General features: G+C 42.0%; 1 protein-coding gene across 2 annotated transcripts in view; it reads right to left on the bottom strand.

Annotated features, from left to right (window-relative positions):
* Window positions 1–13,935, bottom strand: part of LOC124722025 (dynamin-binding protein-like) — a 213,651-nt gene that overhangs the window by 136,117 nt on the left and 63,599 nt on the right. For both annotated transcript variants that reach the window (XM_047247207.1, XM_047247208.1), the window contains exon 11: window positions 1,854–2,024. In XM_047247207.1, coding sequence (XP_047103163.1) covers window positions 1,854–2,024 — 171 coding nt within the window. The remainder of the gene's footprint in view (window positions 1–1,853; window positions 2,025–13,935) is intronic.

Here is a 13,935-nt window from a genome sequence, read left to right as displayed (position 1 = left end):
TCACTACCTGAGCCACCTGGATCCTCCCCTCCACCATCAGCTTTTCTGAACTGCGCAGGTGGAAGTTATCCTCTCAACACAGTCTCCGCTCCTGTAATTATCCCGGCTTCAACCTACAGTAACACACTGTCCCCACACTCTCCACCCAACAGTTTACACCCTCTCTGTACTATCATCTCCTTCTCATATTCACCTCCCACCCTGTTGTTTATGTCCAGCCCTCTGCCAATGCATCCACACATCTTTCCCTGCTCCTATCCTGTTTTGCTCCTTTTTCACTCACCTCCTTGCCCCACAACCTCCTGACGCTGCACCTTTTGGCATTCTAATACCTGCACACTCCACCAGACAGTGTTTGTCTCTCTCCCCACTCGTACACCATCCCTTCACCTTCCCTGCCCCCTCCAGATTGCTGCTTGCATCCCACATGATGTTACATGCCAGCCCGAGATGCTGGAGTTGGCTGCCATGTGTGCGTAAGGTGTGCTTGCTTATGTGTGAATGGTGTGTGTGTGTCTCTGTTTTACAGATGAAGGCTGTGGCTGAGAACACAAATTAATGTAATTAAAGCAGCAAGATACAGTAAAGCCTGAATACACAGAAATACATGGGAAATTATCTTTTCCACCTCTGCTAAAGTATTCATCTAGAGAATATAAACTTTTTTCAAGCAAGAATTCCTTTAGCTTAGCTTTAAATGGTATATTATTATGTCGTAGACACTTAATATTAATTGGAAATCTGTTGCAAATTTTTGTGCATGTGTATTTTATGCCTTTTTGCACCAGAGACAAATTTTTAAGGTCACAGTGTGTCGTGTTCCCTTCTTGTGTTGTAATGATGGTTTGAATCATTTGTTTCATATTGAGAAGAATTGTGAAGCATGAATGTCATGATTGAAAATACATGTTGTGAAGGAGTGGTTACTATCCCTATTTGCTTAAACAAATTATGACATAGGTTCTTGGAGACACTCCACACAAAATTCAGACAACCTTTTTCTGACTTGCAAAGACTGTTTCCAACAGTGGTGAACTGCCCAGAAGATTATGCCATACCACTATACTCGAGTGTGGTATTTTGAACACAATGCTGTTGCCTTTACTACACTCAGGCTTGGTCACTAAAGTGTTAAGTGTGGGGAATTAACACTCACACAGCTTTATAAACCTGGCAATAAAACAAATCAATATCAGACTACATTCACATAATGAGAATGTTAAGTCCTACTCACACTTTTACAAACTGAATGTTCCTAAGGGACTTCTACTACACATGACAATGCAAATTTCTGTACTGCCTTATCAATCTGAAACTATCTGTGAGGGAGGAGGAAAAAAAAAATATCCTCTTTCTTCTACTGTTCACGTGGCGATAAAATGTTCTGGATGCACTATGATTTTTAAATCATTTGTCCTGTTTGCAGCAAACAACTAGTTCTCTGGATGTGTATGTGATATTTCTTTAACAGTACGTGAAACTTAATAATGAGAAGAAATGGGTCCTATCTGTTGGTGATAAAATTATTTCTCAGTGTATTTACCCATAATTGAGATGTACATGTACCAGATGTAAGTGGAAAAATATCAGAATTTGTCTAAATGGAAACAAAAATACTTACAAAACATCAACGTACAAGCATGACCCAACTCTATCCATTATCATCTTTATTGGAGGTAAGGTATATTTTAATCAATTCTGCATTAACAAGACTTAACAGAAAGTAACTGATCATTCAGGTTCTACTAGTATGACAAACTGATATATTTCTACAGTGCTCTTCTAAGAGATAGTTTCCATGACAACAGTAAAAAAAAAAATTGTTTTAAATACAACAAACATAAACTGCTCACCTTTTCTAGTAACAGAAGAGCTTCATCATGGTTCATGCAGTACTGACCATACACTGTCTTCATTCTTTCAGCGAGCTCTAAAAAGCATGGGCCAACACACTGCTCATCATCATTTTTACCCTTCATTGCCAGCTGAAGTTTGTCCAGCAAGTCTTCAGCCAGATGCATTACCTACACAGTTGTTGAATAAAAACACACTTATTTATCACTCAATGTTAACAAATGTATGCTAGGAAATATTACAGTAATTAAACAAACAAGGCCGCAAAATCATTTCTATCAGCTAACAACCGGTAGGGGGCAAAACACAGAAACAAAGAAAGAATAAAAAAATAAATAACAAGAAAGATGCTGGAATGATTGAAGCAGCAGCTTAATACTCAATAAAGCATACATGATACTGTATTTAAAAAAAACATAAGAAGGCAACAAGTCAAACAAAAAAATCCATTCAACAAGGGCTCTCCTCCTCTGTTGCCCTTAATCATTATAACCCACAGCTGTTCATTACCATAACCATCTTAAAACATTAGAAGCACACTATAATCTAAATGCTATGATCTTTGCAAATGTGACCATTAGAATGGGTTGTAGGATACAAATATGAATACTGGTAAAAAAGACTGCTTTCAATCCCAAGAAAAAGTGTGTCGTTGCATATGTTACCACTGAAACTTTTCTTGTCTTCATTTTAGCTGAAGGCATTGCAATACTTCGAAAACTACACACTGGATCAAAAATAGTTGTTATTCTAATTTTTAGGTCTCAAAGTGGGACACCCAACGATGTCATAGTTGTGTCTGGGTTGGAATGCAAATTATTTATAATAATATCATTTTTTACAATAGAATTTTTTATCTGGTTTGCAGCTACTTTTTCAAACACTTTCGACAAGATTGGAAGAATAGAAATAGGATGATAGTTTCCCATGTCTTCCCTCGACCCTTTCTTGAACAGAGATCTGACTTCAGCATACTTCAGCACATCAGGAAAGCATCCCTGTTCAAAAAATTTATTAATTATTTTAATTAGTGGAGGTGCTATTATGTGATAGACTGCTTTAAGCACTTTAGTCAGTATCCTGTCCCACCCAGCTGAGTTTTTATTTTTTAATGATAATATAATATTTTCCACATGCTTTATTGTGATTTTTTAAAAATCTGTGAGATACTCAGCTCCTTGCTTGAGTCCAAAGGGGTTCACTTTACTCTGATACTCTACTATATCAACATCTGACTTTGCCACATTTATGAAGAATTCATTTAAACACTCCAATATTTGAGCTGGGTTTACAATAAGGCTATCATTTACTTTAATCCTAGATATTTCCATTTCTATTAATTCTAACACCTAACTCTCATTTGACAACAGATCACACTGCTTTTGTTTTACTTTATGTTGTGAAATGAACTTATTGTTTGCCATTTGTTTGGCTGCTTTCACAACTTTTTTGAAGGTAGCTTTATAACGTCTTAACATATTCAGTAAAATACCTGTTTTTATTATATTTCAGTTCATTATGTAGCTGCCTCTTCCTAGCACTAGAAATTTTTATAACCAGAGTTATTCATTTAACTTTACCAGTGATTTTATTACATGTGGTCCTAAGTAGAAAAGTTTCATTATACACCACAAGAAAACTGCTTTAATCACAATTGTATAATGTGTTGGGCAACCGTCATGCTGAAACCACATACATTATTGACATCCTGCATTAGTACCAGTAGTTCCTGTTCCAAAAATGTTTAATATTTGCATACATTTAATGTGCCGTCAACAAAATACAGACCAATGAGTTTGTTCCCCAATGATGCAACACTTTACGTTAACCGATCAAGGACACTGATGGTCAACTTGCTGTAACCAGTGGGGATTGTCTACATTCCAGTACCGCATGTTATATCAGTTAACTCCGCCATGGTTTGTGAATGTAGATTCATCAGAAAATAGTACCTTGGCAAAGAACATGTGGGTCGTTTGCATTTGTTGATGTGCCTACACACAAAACACTATCCGGTTATGGAAATCGGTGCCATGAAGTTCTTGATGCAGTGACACGTGGTATGAATGATGCTTATGACAAAGTGGTATTGTAACAATACTATCTACGGACGTACTGGAATCGTGGCTTAGTTGCCAGGTGCTTATCCATGGGTTGTAGTGCACTGCTGCTAGTACAGCATTTCATTAGCTTCTCCTGTAACGCATTTGCTCAATTTCCTTTTGCCAGTCTGTACGTTGCCATCAGATATAAAGGCATTCACAACCTTGTAAAAGAATGAACGAGAGTGATCTTTCTCTGGAAAATGCTCGGCATACAAGGCCTTGACATTTCTCCTACATTCTCCATAAATCAGTATCATTTCATTTTTTTCTTCTGTAGTTGCAACATTCTTCACGCACATGCACATCTGTTCAAAGAATGGTATGAAGGTGTGAAGGAGATAAACACTGTGCAAATATTGCAATGTTTAAAGCTTCTATCTGTTCTATGTCTGCACGGTACATGAGCTCAAAACACAGTGTACTACCTGTTTGATATGTCTCAGTTTGCTACACGGCCATAGTGCACGTCAAGTAGTCCCCTGTTCGATATGTCGGAGGAATACAACATTGCGAATGCAGTTTCCAGTTAGAAGTTGTGAAATATTAGCCGGTCCAATCCTCGTAGCATGGAGGTGGGATCCCATGTGGCATTGGATATTCCTGGGCCACTGAGTAGCATGTCGTAAATTATGATTAAGTACCATTTCTATTCCTCCAATCTGTGGCGAAAAAAATCTGCAATAAAAGAAGGGGGGTTACCATTGAAGATTTCAAAGTTCCTCCCCTCTGCCCCCTGCCTGCCAGCCATGCACAGGGTGGGGTGGGAGGTTGAGTGTGCTATCGTTGGTTGTCCTCCAGAGACAAACAAATTGGAATTACAGTATAACCCCACTTTTATGTTTTCCCACTGTTTATGACTTTTTTTTATCATTTCCATCAAATTTCCTATGTCCATAGTGTTAATTTGCATCCGATTTTGCGTCAACACATTTATAATTTTCCTGTGATTTACGCATTACAAAAAAATGTTTGTGGAGAAAAAAAATGACACTGACATGATGTTGGCCATCCAGTAGTGTTTACAAATATTATACAAATAGTATGTGGTTAAGTTTCTTGATACCAGGGCACTCTACTCAGTGGATCTAAACCGGTAAAGTGTAAAAGTTGGAACAGTTCGTGCTGTATTCCCGCTGCTACCAAGCTCTAATTGGCATGGTGGCTGATGGGAGTAACTAGGTTCATTCGAATAAAGATACCATGACCAATCACAACCATTTGCCAACTCTCTCTGCTGCACAAATGCAGTTTCGTAATTGCTGTGATCATTGTGACACCTTTTCGAACCAGATTTAGCATGTTTCAGCATTTGGCCACTTGTAGTGCTAGTTGACACCATCATTCACGTTGCATTGCTCAAATGTTTTTAGTTTAAACACAGTGCCATTTACTCCCCCCCTCCCCATTCAAGCTGTGCAAAACGTGTTTCGAGAATTTATTCTCGTTGTCAAGTGCAGTATTTACGTATGTATTTTTTGTGATTATACACAAACAAACAATGTTACTGATAGTTTGCATGTGTGTGGTTTTACACATGACTGAGGAGGCACAGTACCTGATAACTTCAAAAAGATGACTACAATGCAAGAGACGCAGAACAACACACATTCACACTCAAACTACCTACGCATATATTTGCACTCGACAATGAGAAAAAATTCTCAAAATGCACTATGCTAAGCATGAAAAGTACATAACTAGTGTGGTATTTAATTATTTAAATAATGAATGACAGTGCAGGCTTTCAAAAATATCAATTATGATGTATGAAATTGAGTCAAACATTCCGACTTCCCAGACAATTATCAGTTCCAGTTACATCAGTGGTTTTTATTTGATAATGGATGTTTATTAGAAAATAAACAAGTCCCTGAGAAGCCTTTTGATGCCTGTTATATTCATTCATCATACATAAATTGCGAAAATGCAAGGGGATATCCTATATGTAACTTTTACAGCTTAACACGTTATTTCCCACATTTTACATTTTCCCCCCTTTTACACCATTATTTTCAAGTCCCTTGGAAAGTGTAAAAGCGGGGTTTCACAGTATAATCTTTTTTTTTTTTTTTTTAATCCAATGTGTAGTTTTCGAGATATCTCAATGTATTCAGTTAAAATGGTGTGGTACCATCTTCATTTCGCAATACCTGGACAGAATACACGGGTGGGACAAAAATACGTGAACACTGCGAAAATGCATGCTTGAACATAAAAGCAAATGTTAGCCAAGCCTGCAGGTTGTGCTATTATATTTGACCACAAAGGGAACCTGTGCAGTGCCCTCAATACATTGCAAGTTTCAGTCATGGTCAGAACTGTGTCCCGTGTAGCTGTGAGCGCATGACATCGGAACTAAGTGAATTAGAATATGGGCAAATGTTTGGTGCCTGTATGGTGGGTGCTCCTGTAGCCAAAGAAGTTAAAGTGTTTGGTGTTCCAAGAGGTAAAACGCTGAAGATTTATATCACATACAGAGGAAGCAGAAAAATATCATTTGTTAAGTCACAACGTAGGTAAAAGTGTGTGCAGAGTCACTGAGACAATCACAGAAGAGAACTGTGATGAAAAATAAGAGGACAACAGCTGCAAAAGTCACTGTAGAACTGAATGTCACTCTTGCAAATCCTGTCAGTACCAAAACAACATGAAGTGAGTTCCTCAAGCAAGGAATTGCAAGGCAAGCCCATAACACAAAAATGTGGTGCCAAAGCCATAAAACCTGGATTACAGAGCAAAAGAAGAATGTCATTTGGTCAGATGAGCCTTGTTCCATACTGTTTCCAAGCTCTGGGTTAGTTCACATCCCAAGGGGGGGAACACGGCACAGGTTTAGTGATGATACAGGCAGCCATATCATGTATTCCACGGTTACTCTGCAAGGTCACATTACTACCATTGATTATGTGATCTTTTGGCTGAGAAAGTCCACCTATGATACAATGTTTGTTCCGAATGGTGGTAGTGGTGTGTTCCAAGAAGACAGGGCCCCAGTGCACAAAGCTAGTATGTTCCGGGACTGGTTTTATGAGCATGTCAGCACGGGGATAAATTTTTTGCATCTCCCCTGGCCACCAGTCACCAGATCTCAGTATTATTGAGCCTTTGTGGCCTACTTTGGAGAGAAGGGTGCATGATCACTATCTGCCTCCACTTGACACTATTTTGCAGGAAGAATGGTATAAAATTCCCCTGAAAACCAAACAGGATATGTACTGATCCATCTTATCCATTCCGAGATGAGAATGTCAACAGTTTTCCTATATCACATTACGTAGGTAGAATATAATAATTCCAATCCCAAAGAAAGCAGGTGTTGACAGATGTGAAAATTACCGAACTATCAGTTTAATAAGTCACAGCTGCCAAATACTAACACGAATTCTTTATAGACGAATGGAAAAACTGGTAGAAGCCGACCTCGGGGAAGATCAGTTTGGATTCCGTAGAAATATGGGAACACGTGAGGCAATACTGACCTTACGACTTATCTTAGAAGAAAGATTAAGGAAAGGCAAACATACATTTCTAGCATTTGTAGACATAGAGAAAGCTTTTGACAATGTTGACTGGAATATTCTCTTTCAAATTCTAAAGGTGGCAGGGGTAAAATACAGGGAGGGAAAGGCTATTTACAATTTGTACCGAAAGCAGATGGCAGTTATAAGAGTCGAGGGGCATGAAAGGGAAGCAGTGTTTGGGAAGGGAGTGAGACAGGGTTGTAGCCTCTCCTCGATGTTATTCAATCTGTATATTGAGCAAGCAGTAAAAAAAAAATATTCGGAGCAGGTATTAAAATCCATGGAGAAGAAATAAAAACTTTGAGGTTCATCGATAACATTGTAATTCTATCAGAGACAGCAAAGGACTTGGAAGAGCAGTTGAACGGAACGGACAGTGTCTTGAAAGGAGGATATAAGATGAACATCAACAAAAGCAAAACGAGGATAATAGAATGTAGTTGAAATAAGTCGGGTGTTGCTGAGGGAATTAGATTAGGAAATGAGACACCTAAAGTAGTAAAGGAGTTTTGCTATTTGGGGAGCAAAATAACTGATGATGGTCAAAGTAGAGAAGATATAAAATGTAGACTGGCAATGGCAAGGAAAGCATTTCTGAAGAAGAGAAATTTGTTAACATCGAGTATTGATTTAAGTGTCAGGAAGTCGTTTCTGAAAGTATTTGTATGGAGTGTAGCCATGTATGGAAGTGAAACATGGGCGATAAATAGTTTGGACAAGAAGAGAATAGAAACTCTCGAAATGTGGTGCTACAGAAGAATGCTGAAGATTAGATGGGTAGATCACATAACTAATGATGAAGTATTGAATAGAATTGGAGAGAAGAGGAGTATGTGGCACAACTTGACAAAAAGAAGGGACCGGTTAGTAGGACATGTTCTGAGGCATCAAGAGATCACAAATTTAGCATTGGAGGGCAGCGTGGAGGGTAAAAATCATAGAGGGAGACCAAGAGATGAATACACTAAGCAGATTCAGTAGTAGGATGTGGGTTGCAGTAAGTACTGGGAGATGATGAAGCTTGCACAGGATAGGGTAGCATGGAGAGCTGCATCAAACCAGTCTCTGGACTGAAGACCACAACAACAACAGGGTAGTGCATTGGGTTTTCAGTATGTCCACATTTTTGATCACTTTCTGCATTTTCTTCATTGTCTAATGAAGTCAGCTAAAGGGCACTGAAGTTTTTCATGGTGGTTTTCCAACTTGGCTGTAAAAGAACATTGTATAAAAACTCTCTCTCTCTCTCTCTCTCTCTCTGCCCCTTTTTTGTACAAAAACTTAAGCCTATAGTAGCTGTTCAAAGTGATGGTAGTTATTCTCAATGCAAGTATTACAATGGACATGAAATTTTGCCATACTCTCTCAAATATCACGGCAGTCTGGTTTACAAAGAGACAGACATCTACGACACTATCAGCAAGCTTATACGGCAGACACCACTGACTTCGTATAATTGCACAGGATAAAATACACAGGGTGAAATCCAGCAATGGCACTGGCCATGGGACATGACCTCCCTTCCAATTCAATTATGGCAGTATTTATTGTTTAGCTGTTCATGGGAAAAGATGTTGAAGTGGGTTATTAAAAATCTTGTTGACCCACATGCTCTTGTGAACAACAAGAGATAAAATCTCCAACAACAACAGTAACACATCTTGAATGAAATTATTTTGGATAATTAGGCTTATTATGACTCAACAAAACAGAATAAAATTGATAACACAAAACATTTACACCATAGGGAAAACATTTACTATCTCCATCTTTCATTACATTTTTACACATAATCAAATTCATTATTCTAAATAAAATGAGAAAAGTATCTTTGGCACTGGAACTCTTCACTTCTGTTCATCATGACTGAAATACCATGCAACATTTTGTGCATCAAGTGATCTAAGCTCCTTTTCGTAACCCCAACAGCTATTACGCCATCAAGTATCTTACGAGGCGTGTTTTTTAAGTAAGTACCGTTCTGAAATTAAAAAAAGACTTGCTAAGATATCTCAATAATTTTATTTTTACATTAAAGCCTGTATCTTAATCTACTTTTCTACATAATTTCCATCAATATTGAGGCACTTGTCATAACGTTGTACTAGGTTTTGAATACCCTCCTCATAGAAGTCCGCTGCCTGACTTGTTAACCACAGCATTACCACTGTTTTGACTTTGTCGTTGTCTTGAAGACACTGACCGCTCAGGTGTTTCTTAAAGTCCAGGAACAGATGGTAGTCACTGGGGGCAAGATCGGGGCTGTATGGAGGATGATCTACAGTTTCCGATTGAAGAGATGTGGAGATCTTTGGTCTGATTCGCCACATGCGGACGGGCATGGTCTTGCAGCAAAACGATGCCCTTGCTCAACTTCCATGGACTGCTGCTTTGATTCTGGTGTGATGTAGTTCACCCATGGTTCATTGCCCATAACAATTTGGCTTAAGAAATCATCACTGTCATTGTTGTGACAGTGCCATGACATTTAACAGTGCTGCCATGACAGTACGCGCAAATGGCATTAGAGGCGCTCCGCAACTCGGCTGAGTGCGGGAGCGCCACCTAGCTACGGACGGCGCCGCCGGCCGCATATCACGGCACGGCAGCCGCATATCACGGCACGGCAGTCAAATGAGAGATACTGAGTTGTTATCATGTAACCAGCTATTGTTTCTAAGTGAGTGTGTTTGAATATCCACACAATTATTGGTGATTAAAGGTTATAACACTTTTTTAAGACGAGGTCAGATATTTTCACTGCATTGTGGATTTGTGTGTTCATGACGGGGCAGACATGGAACAGCTTATGCAAGCGCTCACTGAACAACAAACACAGCTGACGGCTGCTATTCAGGCACAACAAACACAGCTGATGGCTGCTATTCGGGCACAACAAACACAGCTGATGGCTGCTATTCAGGCGTTGTCGACATTGCTTACTCATCGTCTGTCTTCCTCTTCTCCGCCTCCATTCCCTCCTTACGACGAGGCCGCTGAAGACTGGGAGGATTATGAGAAGCGTTTGTGGCAACACTTCTTGGCTTTCAGCGTTGTCGATGCTTCTATGTGTAAGTCGTTATTTCTATCTTGGATTTCCCCACGGATCTATCAGCTGCTATCTCAGTTAGCCCCTCTGCGGGAACCTGCCTCCCTGTCCTTCCAAGAAATGTGTGACTTATTGTCTAACTATTACCGCAAAAACACCCACGTCATTGCCGCCCGCATGGCGTTCTACCGGTGTCGTAAACAGCCCCATCAATCTTACCGGGCTTGGGCGGCGGAACTACACGGTCTGAGTAGGAAATGTCAGTTTGTTGCGGACACTCACCATGAGTCTTATGCTGATTCAATGGTTAGGGATGCTATTCTATGGCTTGCTCCTGATAAAGAAGTTCGGCAACGTGCCCTACAACTGCCAAACCCGTCGTTGTCTGAAGTTCTAAGCATCGCTCAATCCTTTGAAGTGTCTCACGCTGCTGGCGCGCAAATAGACACGTGGTGTGATGTAGGCGCTGTACAGTCAACTTTCGACACAGACAATTTGCCTGTTTCACAGGAGAACGAAGATGTGGCAGCGGTTCACTCGTGTAAACAAAGTCGCGTTGGGCCGCAACGCTCGCAACGAAAACAGCAACCACAGAAGCAGGTTCGTTCCGCACTTCCTTCTTGTCCACGTTGTTTTGTACAGCATGACAGGGCCGCATGTCCAAAACGTTGGGCCACATGTAATTCATGTAGGAAAAAAGGCCACATTGCTTCTGTGTGTCAGTCCCCTAAAGTTCTTGTCGACGAGGACGAGGCGTCGGACATGGATGTTAATTGTGCACTTTCTCAAACAAATAAGTTGTTTGTTACTGTACGTGTTCTGGATAAAGACAATCGCATGCAAATGGACACTGGCTCTGCAGTAACTCTCATTAATTCTCGCACGTATTTGGAATTGGGCTCCCCTCCCGTGTCTCCACTTACGCGAAATCTGAGAACTTATAATAAACAGAAAATTCCTATCATTGGGCCAGTTTGATGCTTCCACTGCCTACAAGTCTGTTGTTAGGCCCCTCACGTTTTAAGTGGTGGATCATGCGGGCACTGAAAACCTGTTCGGTTTTGATGCTTTCCAGTTGTTCGGGTTCTCCACTGATGATGATGTGCACCTCATATCTGAGGATATTCCGTATCAACAGCTGGATGGATTGTGTTCTGAATTTTCGTCCGTGTTCTCTGCTGGTCTAGGTCGTGCCAAGGATTTTGAAGCCCACATTACTCTTAAACCTACAGCTCGCCCCAAGTTCTTCCGGGCACACCCTATTCCGGTGGCGTTGCGTGCACCTGTCAAGGCTGAGATAGACAGGTTAACAGCTTCAGGGATTCTCCTTCCTGTTACCTCCAGTGAATGGGCATCGCCAATCGTGGTGGTTTCTAAACCAAATGGGAGTCTGCGATTGTGTGGTGATTTTAAAGCCACCGTCAATGCTCAGAGCCTCATTGACACTTATCCTCTTCCCCGTCCTGAGGAGTTATTTACCAAGCTCGCTGGGGGCCAGTTCTTTTCCAAACTTGACTTATCAGAGGCGTACCATCCCATTGGATGCTTCTTCCAAGGAATTTCTCGTCATCAACACTCCTCGTGGGTTGTATCAGTACCAGTGGTTACCATTTGGCGTCGCTAGCACGCCGGCCATTTTTCAGCGGGTTTTGGAACAGCTCACGGCTTCCATTCCCGGCTGCATAAACTATCTGGGTGACATTGTTGTCACGGGGGCCTCCACTGAGGAGCACCTTCGCAATTTGCGTTCACTGTTTCGGGTTTTGCATTCGTCTGGGTTGAAGTGCAATCTGGACAAGTCACAGTTCTTCCAACCCTCCATTGTGTATCTTGGTTTCCACTTGTCCCGTGAGGGTATACGTCCTCTACGTCAGCACGTTGCGGCCATTAACGCTCTACCCCAGCCGTCTACGGTCAAAGAACTTCAGGCGTTTCTAGGCAAGATTGCTTACTATCACAAATTCATTCCATCCGCGGCGGCGGTAGCTCATCCTCTGCATCAGCTGTTACGCAAAAACGTCCCTTTCTGTTGGTCCGACGAGTGTGAGCAGGCTTTTGTCCGCCTGAAGGCTCATTTGCAGTCGGCGCTTTGTCTTGCCACATTCCGTCCGGGTCAGGACTTTGTTCTGGCGACTGACGCGTCACAGTACGGCCTAGGGGCTGTTCTCGCCCATCGGTATGAGGATGGGTCAGAACGACCCATCGCCTATGCCTCCAAGACCCTCAACGATGCGCAACGGCGTTACCTCTCAAATCGAAAAGGAGGCACTCGCTATCACTTATGCTCTAAAAAAGTTCAGCGTTTTTTTGTATGGTTCTAAGTTTCACCTCATCACCAACCACAAGCCGCTGGTCTCTCTGTTCAGCCCATCGGCATCGCTTCCGGATAAGGCAGCTCACAGCCTGCAACGTTGGGCCTTATACTTGTCTCGTTTTCACTATGAGATTCACTATTGCCCCATGGCCCAGCATGCCAACGCTGACGCATTGTCGCGATTGCCGATGGGCCCCGACCCGGTTTTCGATCGTGATGAACTACTCTGTTTCCACATTGATGAGGAAGATCATCATGCGGTCGAGGGTTTTCCACTTACGGGTTCGCAGGTCGCATCAGCTACTGCGCGGGAGCTGGTCCTGCGTCAGGTGATCGGTTTTCTTCAACAGGGTTGGCCGGACAGGACCAAGGGCCAGGCATCGGATCCCCTTGCGCCTTTGTCTGTCTGTTCGCGATGGTGTTGTTCTTCTGGCCAAGGATGGCGCATCTCCACGGGTCATGGTGCCAGCCTCTCTTCGCAAAGATGTTCTCAAACTGTTGCATGAAGGCCATTGGGGGATTTCTCGGACTAAGTCCCTGGCCCGCAGGCACGTTTATTGGCCCGGTATTGATTCGGACATCGCCCACATGGTTGCTGCGTGTGGTCAGTGTGCTCAACAACTGGCTGCACCTTGTACAATGCCTTCTCCGTGGCCTGATCCAGCACAGCCATGGGAACGGGTGCACGCTGACTTCGCCGGCCCCTTCCTCGGTACTTATTGGCTACTGTTGATTGACGCCTTCTTGAAGTTTACGTTTGTTGTTCGATGTCTGTCGCCCACCACTGCAGCGATGATGCTGGCTTTGTCTAAAATCTTTGTGCTAGAAGGTCTTCCATCCACGATCGTCACGGACAATGGCCTTCAGTTCTCTTCGCAGGCCTTCCGTGATTTTTGTACTGGACAAGGGATTCATCATGTTACAGCACGGCCCTTCCATCCGCAACCGAATGGGGAGGTCGAGCGCCTTGTCCGCACTTTCAAAAGCCAGATGAAAAAATTCCTTAGTGATTTTTCCACAGATGACGCTCTGCTGCAATTTCTGAGTTCTTATCGCTTCATGCCTCTGGGTGATCGCAGCCCTGCTGAACTC

This window comes from Schistocerca piceifrons, chromosome X, assembly GCF_021461385.2.
Source record: "Schistocerca piceifrons isolate TAMUIC-IGC-003096 chromosome X, iqSchPice1.1, whole genome shotgun sequence".
Taxonomy (NCBI): domain Eukaryota; kingdom Metazoa; phylum Arthropoda; class Insecta; order Orthoptera; family Acrididae; genus Schistocerca; species Schistocerca piceifrons.
The sequence above is the reverse complement of the archived record's forward strand: the minus strand, read 5'-3'. Positions and strand labels throughout refer to the sequence as shown.